General features: G+C 37.7%; 1 protein-coding gene across 3 annotated transcripts in view; it reads left to right on the top strand.

The window, feature by feature from the left end:
* LY75 (lymphocyte antigen 75) overlaps window positions 1-20,501 on the top strand; it is a 94,687-nt gene that overhangs the window by 52,385 nt on the left and 21,801 nt on the right. For all 3 annotated transcript variants that reach the window (XR_013401991.1, XM_001093552.5, XM_077957072.1), the window contains exons 22-28: window positions 547-652; window positions 874-1,034; window positions 2,589-2,718; window positions 4,347-4,573; window positions 10,186-10,351; window positions 11,960-12,127; window positions 14,306-14,422. Coding sequence is in view for 2 of the 3 variants with exons in the window: in XM_001093552.5 (XP_001093552.3) it covers window positions 547-652; window positions 874-1,034; window positions 2,589-2,718; window positions 4,347-4,573; window positions 10,186-10,351; window positions 11,960-12,127; window positions 14,306-14,422 (1,075 nt within the window). In the remaining variant the exon portion in view is untranslated. The remainder of the gene's footprint in view (window positions 1-546; window positions 653-873; window positions 1,035-2,588; window positions 2,719-4,346; window positions 4,574-10,185; window positions 10,352-11,959; window positions 12,128-14,305; window positions 14,423-20,501) is intronic.

Here is a 20,501-nt window from a genome sequence, read left to right as displayed (position 1 = left end):
TTACTATTGTGTGTCTATTTCACTTATGGATCAAGTTATTTAATGTCCCTGTGCCTCAGTTTCTCTCTCCGTTGTGAGAATTAAATGAGATAATACTACGCAAACTGCTTAACACATAGGAAGCACTTAATAAATGAGAGATCTTTAAATATATATATTTAAAGATATTATATATAAAAGATATTATATGTTCTATATGTGTCTTATATATAAGATATGATATATATTTATATATATATGAAAGTTTGAAGACCGCTCTTTGGTTGTTTCAATTGAGAAGGTAGCTTGAGCCTAGGAAGCTCAAGGTTACAGTAAGCTATGATTGCACCACTGCACTCTGGCCTGTGTAACAGAGAGAGACTCTGTCTCTTAAAAAAATAAAAAATTAATGAGAGCATAAACTTGATTTCTTATGGTACTACATTGCAAATTACCATATCTCACAGACCGAAAATTAGCAGCCCTCTAAAAGATGAAGCATTTTACTTCCTGTGTGAGCTTTCCTGTGTCTGGAATCTCATGTTTCACATATGTCTTTGTTTGCAGTGTTTTCTAAAGATCAAACCCATGTCTCTCACATTTTCTCAAGCAAGCGATACCTGTCACTCCTATGGTGGCACCCTTCCTTCAGTGTTGAGCCAGATTGAACAAGGTACTGGAATTATTTGAGAAACATGTTTTATTCTGATCTGGGGCCAGGTTAGTTTTAGGAGGCTATGAGGAATTAATATACAAAAAATCTTATTAAACTTCTTTTTTTATGGAACAGATAAAAGACTATCTTGATAGATAAACAAAAGATATTCATTGGCATTTTTAGTATATCTTTAATTTGAATAAATCAAATGCTTTTTAAAAATCTCTTTCTAACAGACTTTATTACATCCTTGCTTCCGGATATGGAAGCTACTTTATGGATTGGTTTGCGCTGGACTGCCTATGAAAGGATAAACAAATGGACGGATAACAGAGAGCTGACATACAGTAACTTTCACCCATTATTGGTTAGTAGGAGACTGAGAATACCAGAAAATGTAAGTTTTTTTTAATCAGTACTCTTTACACCTCTGTGAAATACTTGAGTCTTTCATACATTTAAATGATCTGATCAAGGTAATTACCATATTCCTCACTTTAAAGATTTATCATTTCTTTGTAAAGATAACATTCAAAACTTTCTCCTCTATCTATCTTGAAATATACACTACATTGTTCTTTGCAGAGATCATACTCTAATGATAAAGGAATTTGGTGCAACAGTGAAGGGCCCAAGCTCTGGAGTCAGATTGCCTGGGTTTGAATTCCAGTTCAGCCATTTACTATGCCTTTGGAAGTTTACTTAACTTTTCTTAAGCCTCAATTTCTTATCTGCAAGCTCTAATACTGTTGTACTACCTCATAAGGTCAACATAAGGATTATATAAGATAATTTATTTAAAGTTTTAACAATAGTACCTGATAGTATAAAAAAAAATAGCCATTATTAATTTTCCATTTCTTTCAAAGTCATTGGTACATTTTGGTGTTTCCACTTTTCCTTATGACAATTTTGCTAATTGGCATTTTTCAAGAAAGTTGTCTATTTAATTTAGATTTTCAAATGTATTGAAGTAAAGTTGCTTATGGTATTTTACAAATCTCCATTATCTTTGCTTGCATTTTTACTTTGCATTATTTACATTTTTACAGAACAGATGCATGTTATTTGTTTTGTTCACTCTCTTTTCCACCCTCTACTCCTATTGCTTGACCTGTGTTATGAATACTATTTCTACCTTTTTCTACCCCATTTTTCTTGGGGTTCTGTTTTTGTTCATTTTCCAATCTTCTATATGAAATTCAGTTCATGTTCCCTTTAAAAAAAGAGAATACATTTAATAATACACATTTGGCTCCACATAAAGTTCTACCCATACCTCTTTTTTTGACATTTCTTGTTTTATTCTTTCCTATAATTATTTTCGTTCATTTTTGGTTTCCTATTTATTGAGTAGCATTTTTTTGGTCAGTATCTCCTGATATAAACTTACTTTTCTTATTTTTCTAAGTGCAATATGTTTGAAACACACAGAAAAGTATAGGGATAATACACTTAGAAAAAATTTTCATATCTAATATTATTGATTGCGATCAGAAAATGAAATCTAGATACTTTTGTTTTAATATATGGAGATTTTTATAGTGACTAGTATAGGATCAAAGCTTTAAGGTATATTCTGTTATGTGGTACGCAGCTTATTGTTACAAAAAGTTTGTAAAAATCTAATAAGTTGAATCATTATGTTTTGCTTACTTACACTGTAGTCGAGTGTTAAATGTGACTGGAGGTGTTTTGTCTTATTTCTAACAGTTAATCTGTTTTAAAAATATGTTTATCAAGATTGCCACTATTTTGTTTTTTATAAAGTTAATTGCCCTTTATCCATGCTTTGAAAGTTTATTAAGATTTTCTAAGAAATGTCATGGTCAGGTCCTTCATGGAATTCTTTTATAGGGGGACAAATTCAATCTAGAATCTAAACTTTTCTTGCTAGGATCTCCAGACCATTGTTACATGATTGCATCTATGTATTTACCTTTTCGTTTAGTTATTTGAGGAAGAGTCTCACTACCACTGTGCCCTAATTCTCAACCTCCAAAAATCACCGTTTATTGGGACGTGGAATTTTACATCCTGCAGTGAACGCCACTTTGTGTCTCTCTGTCAGAAATATTCAGGTAACAATCATTATCTAGATAACTATGGTACTTTATGCTATTAGATATATACAGTCACTTACTATAGGGAGGGAGGGGAACATGGGTTGAAAAATTACCTATTGGGGCCTGCCTTCCTTCCTTCCTTCCTTCCTTCCTTCCTTCCTCCCTCCCTCCCTCCTTCCTTCTCTCTCTCTCTCTCTCTTTTCTTTCTTTCTTTCTCTCTTTTCTTTCTTTCTTTCTTTCTTTCTTGCTTGCTTTCTTGCTTTCTTGCTTTCTTGCTTTCTTGCTTCCTTTCTTCCTTTCTTCCTTTCTTTAAAAAAGAAAGAAAAAAAAAAGAAAAATTACCTATTGGGTACTGTGCTTACCACCTGGGTCTAATACACCATGTAACAATCCTATGCATGTACCCCCTGTATCTAAAATAAAAGCTGAAAAAAATTTTTAATACTATAAGTGAATTTATATTAATTTATAATCATATGGCTTAAAATTTCAGCATGGCTAAATCCATATTGGCTTAGTGAGTCAGAGTTTATCAAATGGGATGTGATTTTTTTAAAGGATCTTTGCTATAATTTAATTAATTAATTGTATCTGATGGAATTTGTTAATAGGAGTTATCCCATGATAGTAACTGAATTTTGTTCTTTTTTCTACTCTGGCATTTTTCAGATTTTACATTTTATTATGGGAAAAGGAGAAGAAAAAACTTCATATTTTTAATTGAGTGCAGTATTGAGCTTTAAGTCCACTAATAGTATTCACTGTTAAATTTAGCATTAAAAAATAAACAAGTGGGGATTTGAAACATTATAAAAAGATCACTGTGCCTTTCCATAATCCAAATAAAAGTAGAATGCATACTTAAAAGTATAAATCATCCATATTTTGAAAAATATATTTTTTAAAAAGTATTACATTATTTTTCATTGATCACAATGTGTTTTTAAGAAATGATCAAGAAAATATTTTGTCATGTAATGAGAACTGTAAGTAGATATTTCATGTGCTTTGGCGGAATTTTTTTTGCTAAATTAATCTTTACCCATTTTTTCCATGTTTTTAACTAACTCCTTTATTAGCAAAGTACTACTATAAAGCAATAATTCAAATACCTCCTCTCTGGATGGTTTCTTACATTTCTCCATGCTAGCCCTCCCAGGTGAAAACTTTGTAAGGAGATATCTTAATACATTTACTTCCTTGTTGAAGTAGTTCAAACAAAAGAGGTATTTAGCACCAACACGACATGATCATGCAGGTTACATTTATTTGCAGATTTTCTCTTTTGTAAATCAGACAAACGAAACAGAATTTTGTTCTGAATGGCGTAAACCCAGGAGGCGGAGCTTGCAGCGAGCTGAGATCCTACCACTGCACTCCAGCCTGGGCGACGGAGCAAGACTCCGTCTCAAAAAAAAAAAAAAAAAAGAATTTTGTTCTGATTTTAGAAAATAAACGTTGCAGCTCACACATTTTACTTAAGTTATACAGTAAGACATACCTAATTCTGTCACCCAAAATATAAAATAAATAGGTAAATAATATCTAAAGTAGATTCGTATGGGGAGAAATGTGAAAAAAATGTCCCATAACTTGCAGAGTGTGGGGAAGGGTTTGTTGTTGTTGTTTTCTTTTACATGCAGAAGTTAAAGGCAGACAGACCTTGCAGAATGCTTCAGAAACTGTAAAATACCTAAATAATCTGTACAAAATAATCCCAAAGACTCTGACTTGGCACGGCGCTCAAAAGGAATGTCTGAAAAATAATATGCAGCTGGTGAGCATCACGGACCCTTACCAACAGGCGTTCCTCAGCGTGCAGGCGCTCCTTCACAACTCTTCCTTATGGATCGGACTCTTCAGTCAAGATGTAAGTTTTCAGTCCCAGCTGCCAGGACTGGGAGATGGAAAGCAACATTTTTTATTGTGCATAGCGTCTCTCATAGCAGACTAAAACAAACAGGAGACCTGAAAATCTTACTCCAGTAAATTTCATGGAATATGTCAGGTTTTTTTTTATTTTGTTTTGAGACGAGAGCTCACTCACACTGTCGCCCAGGCTGTAGTACAGTGGTGCGATCACACGTCACTACAGCCTTGACCTCCCAGGCTCAAGCAATCCTCCCACCTCAGCCTCCTGAGTAGCTGGGACTGCAGGTACACACCACCATACCTGGATAATTTTTGTATTTTTTGTAAAGACAGGGTTTTGCCGTATTGCCCAAGCTGGTCTCAAAGGCCTAGACTCAAGCAGTCTGCCCACCTCAGCCTCCCAAAGTGCTGGGATTACCAGCATGAGCCATGGCACCTAGGAGCAATATGTGTTTTTTTTTTTTTTTTTTTTTTTTTTTTGAGACGGAGTCTTGCTCTGTCACCCAGGCTGGAGTGCAGTGGCCGGATCTCAGCTCACTGCAAGCTCCTCCTCTCGGGTTCACGCCATTCTCCTGCCTCAGCCTCCCGAGTAGCTGGGACTACAGGCACCCACCACTTCGCCCGGCTAGTTTTTTGTATTTTTTAGTAGAGACGGGGTTTCACCGTGTTAGCTAGGATGGTCTCGATCTCCTGACCTCGTGATCCGCCCGTCTCGGCCTCCCAAAGTGCTGGGATTACAGGCTTGAGCCACCGCGCCCGGCCGCAATATGTGTTTTTTAGAGACAATTATCTTTCCACTATTGAAAGATCTAGTACTTTATTGTTTAAATGAGGAAAAGGTTCTAGTGGAGATATATATATATATATATATATATATATATATATATATATATATATATGTATATATATATTTGAGCACTTCTTTTTATTAATTCTAATCAAAGACTGAGCTAAAATCTGAAGCTGCCATATCTCTTCAGCCAATGAAAAGATAAGAGAAGAATTTAAAAATCAGATGTGGTTGGGTGTGTGGAAGCACTATGGATAGTTTTAAAGAGTCCTTTCCATCCTTTCACTTTTTTTCTTTTTCTTTATCTTTTTTTTTTTTTTTTTTTTGGAGACAGGTTCTTGTTCTATCACCCAGACTGGAGTGCAGTGGTGCAATCTCAGCTCACTGCAACCTCCACCTCCAAGGTTCAAGTGATTCTCATGCTTCGGCCTCCTCAGTAGCTGGTATTACAGGCATGTGCCAACATGCCCGGCTAATTTTTGTATTTTTAGTAGAGATGGGGTTTCACCATGTTGGCAAGGCTGGTCTTGAACTCTTTACCTCAAGTGATCCGCCTGCCCCAGCCTCCCAAAGTGTTGGGATTAGAGGCGTGAAACACCACACCCAGCTTCCATCTCTTTCAACATCAGCAGCACTGCTGGGCACCTGGTGTACACCTGTAGTCCCAGTTACTCTGGATGCAAGAGGATCACTTGAGCCCAGGAGTTAAAATCCAGCCTGGACTACATAGCAAGACCCCAGTCTCTAAGAAGACAAAATTCAGCAAAGTAAAATTAAGCAACTCTGAAAAGGAAGTTGAATAATGTTTTCCTCCATCTTAAGTGCTGATCCTAGATAGATGTCTCAGGGGCTTCTCATTCATTTCATAGCCCAACAAAGAATGCTAGTCTCGAGGCAGGAGAATTACTTGAACCGGGACCTAGGAGGCAGAAGCTGCAGTAAGCCAAGATCGCGCCACTGCACTCCAGCCTGGGCTACAGAGCAAGACTCTCTCAAAAAAAAAAAAAAAAAGAAAAGAAAAGAAAAAAAAGGATGCTAGTCTCCTATTAATTCCCATCACTAACCTCTGCACATGTAGCACAAACTGGAATCGTTACACAGCTGAAGTTTTGGCTATAATTAAATAAGGGATTTTTAAATAAAGCTGTGGTATTCCTATTGGCATTATAGGCCACCTTTTTTCTCAGCCATGGTATATCCCAAAGTATACCAGGGCTGTATATCTAGGGCTGCATGGAAAAAATGTGATTGAAGACTCAGAATTGAATTGAAGAATGGGTGGAAAAACAAGAATTGTTATCAGAAGCTCAATTAAAAGTAGCATTTAGGAATAGCTTAAAGAATAGTCTCTCTGAGTCATGGCGTATTCTAAAGTTAACCCAGTTTGGCCAGGCATGGTGATTCACGGCTGTAATCCCAGCACTTTGGGAGGCCAAAGCGGGTGGATCACTTGAGGTCAGGAGTTTGAGACCAGTCTGGCCAACATGGTGAATCCCTGTCTCTACTAAAAATACAAAAATTAGCTGGGTATTATGGCAGGTGTCTGTAATCCCAGCTACTCAGAAGGCTGAGGCAGGAGAATCACTTGAACCTGGGAGGTGGAGGTTGCAGTGAGCCGAGATTGCACCATTGCATTCCAGCCTGGGCGACAGAGTAAGACTCCATCTTTAAATAAATTAATTAATTAAATAAATAATTAAATTAAATTAACCCAGATCAAACCAGGAGATTGGAAGGCTGCTTACCCAGTCCTCACAGTCTCAACTGTTTCATAGCATTGCTTTACTTGCTTTATCTTCAGTACTGGAAATTCTGTGAAATGCGTCATTGTGGCTGTTGTGAGGAAGCAATGAGTGATTACATTTCCTAGTTTCAGTCACCCCAAATCTTTTGAGACAAAAACAATATTGCAATGTAGAAAATTTGTCAGTAAATTAAAATAACAAAATTAAAGTCACCTGTAATCCCAGTACCTAAAAATAAACATGATTCAATATTTTGGTATGGATCTTTCAAGTTATTTTTCTATGTGTACCTATTTATTTTTTAGATAGCTGGAGTCAGACTATTTTGTAACTGCCCCCAACTTAATGATTTGGGTCTTACTTCTTATCCTATTTCCAACCTTTACCTATGGTTCTCTTTTCTCTTTCACCCTTAATTTTAACATATTCTGTATAGCTGTTTAACTATATATCCTAATAGCTGCCTTAATTCTTTGAAAATGACAGGATGTTAATAAATACTTTACATTGAAAGCAATGATAAGATACTGAAAGATTTTAAACATAGTAGTAACAATATAAGACTTCATTTAAGTAGAAGACATTGTGTGGAAGGCTGGGGAGGACCAAGCAGCTGGAGAGAGGGAGAGCAGTTATTTTTCTATAAATTCATGCAGGAAATGATGTTGGCCTTTACAGTGTCTGAGGGGAGGCAGCTCTGGGTTATGTAAAGTGCAGAGTGTGGCCATGCAGTGGGTCACTCAAGTACCCAGCTTGAAGAAGTAAAAATACATAGAATTAAAGGAAGTCAAGAAGGCTTGGAAACATGAACACAGGCATCCCAAGTTAATGGTAGGGCCGGGAGGACAGCAAGAATTGGGACATCTTAGTGAATGTCAGGGAAGAGCAGGGCGACCAAGTCCTCAGTGAATGTCATGGGGAGTTTGCAGTGATACAAAGGGAATAATCCTCAAAGGAAATAAAAGGAGATAAAAATATCCACTACTCCTTTCTCACAGCCCCTGTGGTATCTGAGAATAGAATCTCAAATAGCCTTCCCGTGGGTGCTGAAAGGAGATTATTCCCTTGGAAAAGCCAGATTTATGTATTTATTTAAGATTCAGGGGGTACATGTGCAGATTTGTTACAATACATACACCGTGGGATGCCGAGGCTTAGGCTTCAGTTGAACCTGTCACCCAAAGAGTGAACACAGTACCCAATAGGTAGTTTTTCAACCCTTGCTCCACTCCCTCCCCACTTTTGGAGTCCCCAGACACTATCATTCCCATCTTTACGTCCATGTGTACCCAATATTTAGCTCCCACTTATATAAGTGAGAACATGTGGTATTTGGTTTTCTGTTCCTGCATTAATTCACTTAGGATAATGTCCTCCAGCTACATCCATGTTGCTGTAAAGGACATTATTTTGTTCTTTTTTATGGGTGCACAGTATGCCATCATGTATGTGTGCTACATTTTCTTGATCCAATCCACTGTTGATGGGCATCTAGATTGATTCCATGTCTTTGCTGTTGTGAATAGTGCTATAATAAACATTTGAGCCCAGGTGTCTTTTGGCAGAACGATTTCTTTTCCTTTGGGTGTATACCCAGTAATGGGATTGTTGGGTTGAATGGTAATTCTATTTTTGTTCTTTGGGAAATCTCCAAACTACTTTCCACAGGGGCTGAACTAATTTATAATCCCACCAACAATGTGTGAGCGTTCTAGCCAGAGTTAAATTAAGATCAATTAAGATCAAGAATTTAGTGAAAAGATGTTTATAGTCTTAATATTTTGTGTTCAATGAAAAGATAAAAGGTGTGGGATGATTTATTTAGATGGAATGGAAATTCCAAAGGATCAGGGACAGGGTTAGGTGGGGAGTGCCTCAAAGGGGAAGAAATGCAGGGCAGTATGGATGAGTGCAGGCAAAGTCGCACGGCCTCCACACCGGAGGCCACAGTGGCTTAGGCCCTGACTGGGTTAGGGTTAGGGGCTAGGATTACAGCTGGAACTCTGGTCATGAACATTTCAGAATGAAGCAGCCAGTGGTGTTGAAGCTTGACTGTGTTGCTGTTTATGGTTCACTAAGTGTGGCTTCGTTCAATATTTCAAATAAACTAGTGATGTAGATTGTCTTGGGATTCAGGAAAGCTTAGCTCAGTGGGTCTGTTAGGCCAGCACCAGACTCAGCAGTTGGTATGTAAGGCCCGGTGCTCTGGCAGCACCATGGGGAAGCTCAGACAGGCCTGTACCCCACAGTCCATCTCCTGTACCTAGATGGGTGGTCAGGACCTTGGCAGGGTGTAAAGGCAGATGTTCACAGACTTCTAGCACACAGCAGAATCTAGTGAATGAAGAAGCTTCTCTCCCCAACAAGTGTGAAAACAGCGGTGTGACATCCATGTGCCTGAGGACTTCAGAGGAAGGGAACCACCAGCTCTCTGTGTGCCAGCTAGCCCCTGAGTTGCAGGCTTTACACATTATCCCATTAATTCCAGCCCCACGAAGTTAAGTGTCACACTGGTTTCATTGATGGGGGATGGAAATTTGGAGACGTGGCACACAAAAGCTAGTAAGTAACTAAATCAGGATTCAAAACCATGTGGGCTTAGCTCTGTAGCCCATATTCTTTCCACTATACCAGTTTGTCTCTGATCTAATCAGTGCCGATAGTGATCCTCATCCCATTTTAGTTTTCTGATTTCTGATAACCAGCGGATCCAATTATGTGTGAGACAGCATAGCATAATGGTTAGGACATAGACTCTAGGGACTGACAGCCTGGAAGAGAGGCCCAGCAGTGTGGTTTGTATTCGTGGGACTTTGCAAAGTTGCATACCTTTAGTTTCCTCGTCTTTAAAATGGAGATAATAATAGTACCTCCCTTATATGGTTGTTACAAGGATTAAGTAAGCCAATATTTATGAAGCATTTAGAACAATGCTTGTCATGTAGTAAATGGTATGTAAATGTGTGTTAAATATAAAAAAATAAATAAAAATCATTAGATTGACCATGGGAGTCAAAATAATACAAAGGGATAACATGAATATTGCCACTTGAAATGTATTTCTGCTCCTTACAGGATGAACTCAACTTTGGTTGGTCAGATGGGAAACGTCTTCATTTTAGTCGCTGGGCTGAAACTAATGGGCAACTTGAAGACTGTGTAATATTAGACACTGATGGATTCTGGAAAACAGCTGATTGCAATGACAATCAACCAGGTGCTATTTGCTACTATTCAGGAAGTATGTGAATTTCAGATATTTTAATTCTTAAATTATTAACAGTCTCATAAGTGGTAAAATTTCTGAGGAGTGGTTTTGTAAAATCTGGTTTTTGAATTGTGAAGAAATTATAGTCATGTCTTTTTGTAGGAACATTTGTGAAAATTTGTATTCAAGCAGAATTATATATTAAATATATTATTATTAATGGGTTATTTTAAGCATGTTTTATTTTTACGTTAGCCGACAATGGGGATTAACACTTTAAAGTCCCATTGTTACTCTACCTCTTTCTGCATATCTTTATACTTGTAGAAAGCTTACACTTGTGAGAATTCTTTTGTGATTCATAACATCACAACTAACATGATTTTTGTGAGTCACTCTTAAGATTCAGTTGGTTGTGGCCGGGTGCGGTGGCTCACACCTGTAATCCCAGCACTTTGGGAGGCAGAGGCAGGTGGATCACTTGAAGTCAGGAGTTCGAAACCAGCCTGGCCAAGATGGTGCAACCCCCTCTCTACTAAAAATACAAAAAATTAGCCGGGCATGGTGGCACATACCTGTAATCCCAGCTATTCCAGAGGCTGAGGCAGAGAATTGCTTAAACCTGGAGGGGCAGAGGTTGCAGTGAGCCGAGATCACACCACTGCACTTCAGCCTGGGCGACAGAACGAGACTCTGTCTCAAAAAAAAAAAAAAAAAAAAAAAGATTCAGTTGATTGTTAAGTAACAGCAACCACCTCAAGCTAGCTTAAAACAAGGGGAAATTCAGGATCCGCAAAACGGGGATAGAGCTGAACCTGTAACTGGAGATGAGTTGAGACAATTTCTAAATTTCACTTTGTAAATCCTTAGAGAAAATCTCATGAACTTAGCCTGAGTCAGGTGTGCCATCTCTAGCCCAGTCAGAGGAAGTGTTTTTGCAACTGTCAAGGTCACATTTGTGGGTTTGTGGTAGAAAGAAGACACTGCTTCATGGACAGAGGGACTTATTGTGATCCAGAAGAGATACTGAGTGATCTCTGCCACATATTAAATCCGTTTAATTTATTTGAGTGGAATATGTTTATGTTTGTTTCTTTGTGAATGTATGGCGTTTTCAGAAAATGGAAAAAGATCATAATCAGATACTGTAGATGTCAGATTTTAAATATTATTTCTGTTTTACTTAGTTAAAGCAATAACTTACTTAGAACATCAAGTGTTTCATTTAAATGTTCCTTTAAAATTAATAGTGTCAGTAGACAGAAACTTGAAAATGAATTCTCAAAGTTATAGTTAGGTGACTTTTAATAATGAATGTGTTTGTACAGTATCTCTAGGGGTGGTCCCTTGTACTTGACATTTGGTAATGCAGGAAGACAGAAATTGTATTTAACCTAATAGCACCTCACTTTTTACATTCTTCCACGCCACAGCAGGGGTAAGAAAATTGTGTCAAGTAATTTCCTTCCTATAGAAAGCTGGCTTTTGTGTGCTGTATCTGAGTATAAACAGAGATAGGCTTCACTAGGATATTACTTCTTGGCTTCCTGAATATTTCCTACAAATCAAGCCTAATGACTGCAAACAGGATTTAACATTTATATCTCAAATTAGAATTCTTACCATTAACTCTTTTTCTAGATGAGACTGAAAAAGAGGTCAAACCAGTTGACAGTGTTAAATGTCCATCTCCTGTTCTAAATACTCCATGGATACCATTTCAGAACTGTTGCTACAATTTCATAATAACAAAGAATAGGCATATGGCAACAACACTGGATGAAGTTCATTCTAAATGCCAGAAACTGAGTAAGTATTATATTAGTCCATTCTCACGTTGCTATAAGGACATACCCGAGACTGGGTAATTAATATAGAAAAAGAGGTTTAATGGCCTCACAGTTCCACATGGCTAGGGAGGCCTCACAATCATGGCAGAAGGCGAAGGAGAAGCAAAGGTATGTTTACATGGCAGCAGGCAAGAGAGCATGTGCAGGGGAACTGCCCTTTATAAAACCATCAGATCTCGTGAGACTTACTATCACGAGAACAGCACGGGAAAGACCCATCCTCATGATTCAGTTCGCTGGGTCCCTCCCATGACACTTGGGGATTATGGGAGCTGCAATTCAACATGAAATTTGGATGGGGACACAGCCAAACCATATCAAGTATATTGTACTGTCATTACTTATTGTATTTTGCTAATTAAAAAAAATTTTCTGTGTTATAAATGTTTCTAATTAGCACTAGTAACTAGATGTCAAAAATATTCGTCTCCTAATATCTACATTATCAGTGACAAAGTATTAAAATTTGTGTTAGTTAAAGTGGAAAGTATAGGCATAACTCCTTTCTTTACTCATCCATTCAAGAACTAGTCTATGTTTGTAAGGAAGGTGGGTTCTTCTTTAAAAGGAAAAGAAATGGGCTAGGCACATTGGCTCATGCCTGTAATCCGAATTCTTTGGGAGGCTGAAGTGGGAGGATGGTTTGATGCCAGGCATTCAAGATCAGCCTGGGCAACATAGTGAGACTTTTTCTCTGCAAAAAATTAAAAGCATGATGGCACATGCCTGTAGTTCTAGCTACTTGGGAGGCTAAGGAGGGAGGATGATTGAGCCCAAGAGGTTGAAGCTGCAGTGAGCTGTGATTACACCATCTGCACTCCAGCCTGGATGACGGGAGACCCTATCTCCAAAAAAAAGGAAGGGGGAAAGAAATGGCACACAAGAGAGGAAGTGAAAATAGGTTAGTTGGAGCAGTCAAAAGCTTAGACACACCACAAAGCAGCAGCTAAGCTTAAAGATGTGCACATTTCACACTTTGAGCTCTCAAGAGTCTTCAGATAATTCCTATGAGATCCACTAAGGATTTGTGACTTCCGAATGATGGAACTGTTGGAACCAATGGAACAAGGAACTTAGTGAAAGTTGCTATAGAAAATATCAAACCATTATTTCCCAAAGCATGCTCTATATAACATTAGTCTTGAGAGATGTTCTGCAAAAAATCCTTAGAATAAGGTTGAAAAAAAAAAACCAATAAAAAAGAAAAAGATTGAGAAACACTAGACACCATAGCTTCCTGTTGGACATTAACAAATGTACATTAACATATACCTTAAGAAATACTGGCATAAATAAACGAGTTTAACTTTGTTTAAACCAATGTTTGCAAACTTTTTAAAAAATCCATGTAGATCTTTTCTGGAACCTCCTTGTTAATTTTGTGAGGAACACCCTTTGGGAAATATTAAGCCTTTTAACCCTCATACTGATAACTAAGGAAAAGGAAGATCTGTCATATAGGTCAGCAGTCCCCAACCTTTTTGGCACTGCCAGGGAGGGGTGGATGGTTTCAGGATGAAACTGTTCCACCTCAGATCATCAGACCTTAGTTAGATTCTCATAAGGAGTGTGCAAGCTAGATCCCTCGCATGCATAGTTCACAAGACAGTTTGTGCTCCTCTGTCAATCTAATGCCACTCTGCTCTAACAGGAGGCAGAACTCAAGTGGTGATGCTCGCTTGCCTGCTGCCCACCTCCTGCTGCATGGCCCAGTTCCTAACAGGCCTGGTTCCTAACAGTACCAGTCTGTGGCCTGGGGGTTGGGGACCCCTGTTATAGTTCATCTAAGAGGTTTTAATTATTATAGAGTAATCTTTGACAGTCTATCATTACTATGGGTGATTTATACCAACTGAAAATCACCTTTAAATAGGGGAATGTGAAGTGAGTCAATGTTTTAAATTCTCTACTCAGCTACTAGTTTTCTATTATACCATAAGACCAAATTTAACATCAAACATTTGAAAACTCCTTAACCTATTAGTACAATGGCATAATTTTATTTTACATATCTTTCTAATTGTCCGATATTGTTTAAGTTTGAAGTATATTAAAGTGAGAATTAAAATGTTTTAAACCTATCAAAGTGTTCTAGATAAGTAATTATTAAAATTATTGACTATTTTTTATTTAACAGATCCAAAATCACAAATTCTGAGTATTCGAGATGAAAAGGAGAATAACTTTGTTCTTGAGCAACTTCTGTACTTCAATTATATGGCTTCATGGGTCACGTTGGGAATAACTTATGAAAGTAAGTTGTAAATCTGCCAGTTTTCTCTATTTGTTTTTGTGCTTCATTATAACATAATTATCAAGCCGTAGTTCTTCAAAGTACATGTCTATCAATACATGAAAGTATAATGACATACTTAACATAACTTACATAAATACCAAGACAGTTTTTGTGTCTCTGCTCTGCCGTTAACATACCTTTAGAGTTTAAAGTTAAATGGCAGAAAATAATTTTCTGAATTAGTTTGTTCCCACACTCCTATAAAGAACTACCTGAAACTAGGTAATTTATGAAGAAAAGAGTTTTGAGTCACAGTTCCGCAGGCTGTACAGAAAGCATGGCTGGGCAGCCTCAGGAAACTTACAATCATGTCAGAGGCAAATGGGAAACAAGCAGATTTTACTATAATGGAGCAGGACAGAGAGTGAAGGGGGAGTTGCTACACACTTTTGAACAACCAGATCTCACGAGAGCTCACTCACTATCACAAGAACAGCAAGGGGGAAGTTTGCCTCCATGATCCAGTCACCTCCCACCAGGCCCCTCCTCCAACACTGAAGATCATAATTCAACATGAGATTTGGATGAGGACACAGAGCCAAACCATATCAATTTTCTTTTACCACTCTTTCCTCTAGCAATTCAAGACTTATCACTCTTCCATCCAGCAACTCAAGACCAACTAAAAATGATCACCATCCCATATAAATCTTCAATACTTACTTTATGTTTCCACTGACTATGTGAGATGAGCAGAGAACTGAATCACTCTTCTATTAGTGTTGCACCTTTGGGTTTATAACCCTGACTTGGGTTATATTGGCTCACATATGATAAGCATTAGAAAAATGAGACACATGGCCAGGTGTCATGCCTCACGCTTGTAATCCCAGCACTTTGGGAGGCTGAGGTGGGTGGATCACCAGAGGTCAGGAGTTCGCCACCGTCTCTACTAAAAATACAAAAATTAGCCAGGTGTGGTGACATGTGCCTAGTTACTTGGGAATCGGAGGCAGGAGAATCACTTGAACCCAGGAGGCAGAGGTTGCAGTGAGCCAAGATCATGCCACTGCACTCCAGCCAGGGCAACAGAGCAAGACTCAAGACTCCGTCTCAAAAAATTTAAAAATGAAAAGAAAAATGAGATACATGGTCTGACAATGGGATCGAATATTTGGAATGTGGGCTAAATACCACGAATTCAAAATATGATCGATATGAATTTTTTTTAAAACAGAGTCCAGTATAGAGGAAACAAGACCAATTTAGAAAGATGCTCAGAAATGTCCTGAAAATCATAGACATTTTGGAATTAGGAAAACCTTTCCATGGCCATAGAGCATCAAAAGCATACATTTACTCTAAAAAGGGTTTGATAAGGGGCACAGGACAATGATAACCAGGGGTAGGGAAGGAAAAGAAACTAAATTAGTTTCTGTCTGTTTTAAAAATAGGCTTCTCCTTTGCTCTCTAACCCATCTGTTTTGTGGGGTTACCACTGTTTTCCTGAAATGTTTATGGTTTGCAGAAGGGTTAATGAAAATTAAACTACCAAGCAATAAAGACTTGGTTTACCAGGTGAGGATAAGTTCATCATAGTAGGACTTAGTTGGCCCAAGCCTTTTCTCTAATGACCCTTAACTACCCTTGAATTAAAATGGAGAGAAACTAGCTGGAAAGTTCTGAGGCTTCACCTGAAAGTGACTGAAGAAACAATGGTCTTGTATTGAGCAATGGAGACCACACCCAGTACAGAAATTGAAATTGTACCCTTTGATATACATTATATTATCAGAAACAACTGAAAATGTGTTATATATTCTGAAAAAGCATTTTTAGATCAGAAGACTCCCTTGTTTTGTTTTATCTTCTTTTATAAAATGTTTGAGTAATAAAATTTCTATTAAAATATACAGACATATACATATAGAAAGACATTTCAGGCAAGTTGCAAATTTGGTTTGAATCTCATTCTTACTGACTTAATTTACATCTGTAAGGTACTGTTTTGGGTTATTTTGATATACTTATAAATATTTAATTTATTTGCCCCCGATGCAAGGAATTCTGTTTTTTAAAGCAGTTTTGGCTTTTCAATAGCAGGGCCATGAATAGAAATCACTGTAAGTCACTGTTTTTGGTTATGTTGATATACTTATAGAATATTTAATTGTATTTGGCACCTACACAAAGAATTTTGTTTTTTTGAAACATTTTTGACTTTTCCATAGCAGGGCCATGAATAGAAATTACTATGAGAAGCCACAGTATGTCAACTGAGAGATACATTAAGCCAAGTGAAAAAAGTGACTTTTTCTTAAAGCAACTTTAGAAATCTACCATTACATCATATTGGTCAGAAAATTGATAACTTTGAAGTTTGGGAGAGGGGAGGAGGAACTGGTAGGCATGAGATAATACAAAGCAGCAAACAATAACCAAATCGTGTGTGCAGTGCTTCTAACGTGTCATTGCTGCAAGCAGATGTTTAGGGGTCTTGCCTTGGGAGGTGGTAATCAGTGAAAACCAGAAATAACCAGGACAACATTGGATATGTGTAGGTAGTGATGGCATCAATCTTTATACCAATTTATAATTGTAATAGACCTAGTACCCTTTTTTTAAGCCTTATTGCAACCATCACTACCCTAAAAAGAAACACAATACCCATTAGCATCCCCTCCCTGTCTCCCAGTCCTCAGCAACCACTTGCTATCTCTACAGATTGCCTGAATGTAAAATTCTGGACATTTTATGTAAATGAGATCATACAATGTGTGCTTTTTGCGTGTGACTGGCTTTTTCCATTAGCATAAAGATTTCAAGGTTTATCCATATTGTAGCATGTATCAGTACATTATTCCTTTTTATAACTGAATAAAATTCCATTCTATGGATATAATACATTTTATTTATCCGTGTATCAGTTGATGGACATTTAGGTAAAACAACCTAGATTTTAAACCATTTTTAGTTATTATGTATAATGCTTCTCTGAACATTCACATACAAGTTTTTGCATGGACATATGTTTCCCTTTCTCTTGGGTAAACCCCTAGGAATGGAATTGCTGCATCTTTTGTTTAACCCTTTGAAGAACTACCAGGTTGTTTTCCAAACTGGCTATACCATTTTCCATTCCCGGTATATGAGAGTACTGATTTCTCCATATCGATGCCAACATTTGTGTGTTTTTCATTATAGCCATCCAAGTGAGTGTGAAATATCTCACTGGGATTTTAATTTCATTTCCCTAATGGCTAATGATATTAAGCATCTTTTCATGTGCTTATTGGATATTTGTATATCACATTTAGGGAAATCCCTATTCAGATTTTTTGCTCATTTTTTAAATTGAGTCTTTTTATTGTTGAGGTGTAAGAATTCTTTATATATTCTGGATATAAGTCTTTTATCCAATAAATAATTTGCAAATATTTTCTCCCATGACTTGACTTATACCACAAAACTGTTTTTCTTTTTTTTTTTCTTCTTTTTTTATTGTACTTTAAGTTTTGGGGTACATGTGTAGAACATGCAGTTTTGTTACATAGGTATACACATGCCATGGTGGTTTGCTGCATCTATCAACATGTCACCTACATTAGGTATTTCTCCTGATGTTATCACTCCCCAACCCCCCAACCCCCGACAGGCCCAGTGTGTGATGTTTCCCCCTGGCCCTGTGTCCATGTGTTCTCATTGTTCAGCTCCCACTTATGAGTGAGAACATGTGGTGTTTGCTTTTCTGTTCCTGTGTTAGTTTGCTGAGATTGATGGTTTCTAGCTTCATCCATGTCCCTGCAAAGGACATGAACTCATCCATTTTTATGGCTGCATAGTATTCCATGGTGTATATTTCTTTATCCAGTCTATCCCTGATGGACATTTTGGTTGGTTACAAGTCTTTGCTATTGTGAATAGCGCCACAATAAACATACGTGTGTATACATCTTTATAGTGGAATGATTTATAATCCTCTGGGTATATCCTCAGTAATGGGATGGCTGGGTCAAATGGTATTTCTAGTTCTAGATCCTTGAGGAATTGCCACACTGTCTTCCACAATGGTTGAACTAATTTACACTCCCACCAACAGTGTAAAAGTGTTCCTATTTCTCCACATCCTCTCCAGCACCTGTTGTTTCCTGACTTTTTAATGATTGCCATTCTAACTGGCATGAGATGGTATCTCATTGTGGTTTTGATTTGCATTTCTCTAATGACCAGTGATGATGAGCATTTTTTCATGTGTCTGTTGGCTGCATAAATGTCTTCTCTTGAGAAGTGTCTGTTCATATCCTTCGCCCACTTTTTGATGGGGTTGTTTGTCTTTTCTTGTAAATTTGTTGAAGTTCCTTGCAGATTCTGGATATTAGCCCTTTGTCAGATGGATAGACTGCAAACATTTTCTCTCGTTTTGTATGTTGCCTGTTCACTCCAATAATAACTTCTTTTGCTATGCAGAAGCTCTTTAGTTTAATTAGATCCCATTTGTCAATTTTGGCTTTTGTTGCCATTGCTTTTGGTGTTTTAGCCATGAAGTCTTTGCCCATGCCTGTGTCCTGAATGGTATTCCAGGATTTCTTCTGGGATTTTTATGGTCATAGGTCTTACATTTAAGTCTGTGATCTATCTTGCGTTGATTTTTGTATAAGGTGTAAGGAAGGGGGATCCAGTTTCAGTTTTCTGTGAATGGCTAGCCAGTTTTCCCAACACCATATATTAAATAGGGAATATTTTACCCATTGCTTGTTTGTGTCAGATTTGTCAAAGATCAGATGGTTGTAGATGTGTGGTGTTATTTCTGAGGGCTCTGTTCTGTTCCATTGGTCTATGTATCTGTTTTGGTACCAGTACTATGATATTTTGGTTACTGCAGCCTTGTAGTACAGTTTGAAGTCAGGTAGCGTGATGCCTCCAGCTTTGTTCTTCTTGCCCAGGGTTGTCTTGGCTATGCAGGCTCTTTTTTGGTTCCATATGAAGTTTAAAGTAGTTTTTTCCAATTCTGTGAAGAAAGTCAGTGCTGGCTTCATGGGGATAGCATTGAATCTATAAATTACTTTGGGCAGTATGGCCATTTTCATGATATTGATTCTTCCTATCCATGAGCATGGAATGTTTTTCCATTTGTTTGTGTCCTCTTTTATTTCCTTGAGCAGTGGTTTGTAGTTCTCCTTGAAGAGGTCCTTCACATCCCTTGTAAGTTGGATTCCTAGGTATTTTATTCTCTTTATAGCAACTGTGAATGGGAGTTCACTCACGATTTGGCTCTCTGTTTGTCTGTTATTGGTGTACAGGAATGCTTGTGATTTTTGCACATTGATTTTGTATCTTGAGACTTTGCTGAAGTTGCTTATCAGCTTAAGGAGATATTGGGCTGAGGTGATGGGGTTTTCTAAATATACAATCATGTCATCTGCAAACAGAGACAATTTGACTTCCTCTCTTCCTATTTGAATGCCCTTCATTTCTTTCTCTTGCCTGATTACCCTGGCCAGAATTTCCAATACTATGTTGAATAGGAGTGGTGAAAGAGGGCATCCTTATCTTGTGCCAGTTTTCAAAGGGAATGCTTCCAGTTTTTGCCCATTCAGTATGATATTGGCTGTGGGCTTGTCATGAACAGCTCTAATTATTTTGAGATATGTTCCATCAATACCTAGTTTATTGAGAGTTTTTAGCATGAAGGGCTGTTGAATTTTGTCAAAGGCCTTTTCTGCAACTATTGAGGTAATCATGTAATTTTTGTCATTGGTTCTGTTTATGTGATGGATTATGTTTATTGATTTGCATATGTTGAACCAGCCTTGCATCCCAGGTATGAAGCCGACTTGATCCTGGTGGATAAGCTTTTTGATGTGCTGCTGGGTTCAGTTTGGCAGCATTTTGTTGAGGATTTTTGCATTGATGCTCATCAGGGATATTGTCCTGAAGTTTTCTTTTTTTGTTGTGTCTCTGCCAGGTTTTGGTATTAGGATGAAGCTGGCCTTATAAAATGAGTTAGGGAGGAATCCCTCTTTTTCTATTGTTTGGAATAGTTTCAGAAGGAATGGTACCAGCTCCTCTTTGTACCTCTGGTAGAATTCCGCTGTGA

This window comes from Macaca mulatta, chromosome 12 (assembly GCF_049350105.2).
Source record: "Macaca mulatta isolate MMU2019108-1 chromosome 12, T2T-MMU8v2.0, whole genome shotgun sequence".
NCBI lineage: Eukaryota > Metazoa > Chordata > Mammalia > Primates > Cercopithecidae > Macaca > Macaca mulatta.
The sequence above is the reverse complement of the archived record's forward strand: the minus strand, read 5'-3'. Positions and strand labels throughout refer to the sequence as shown.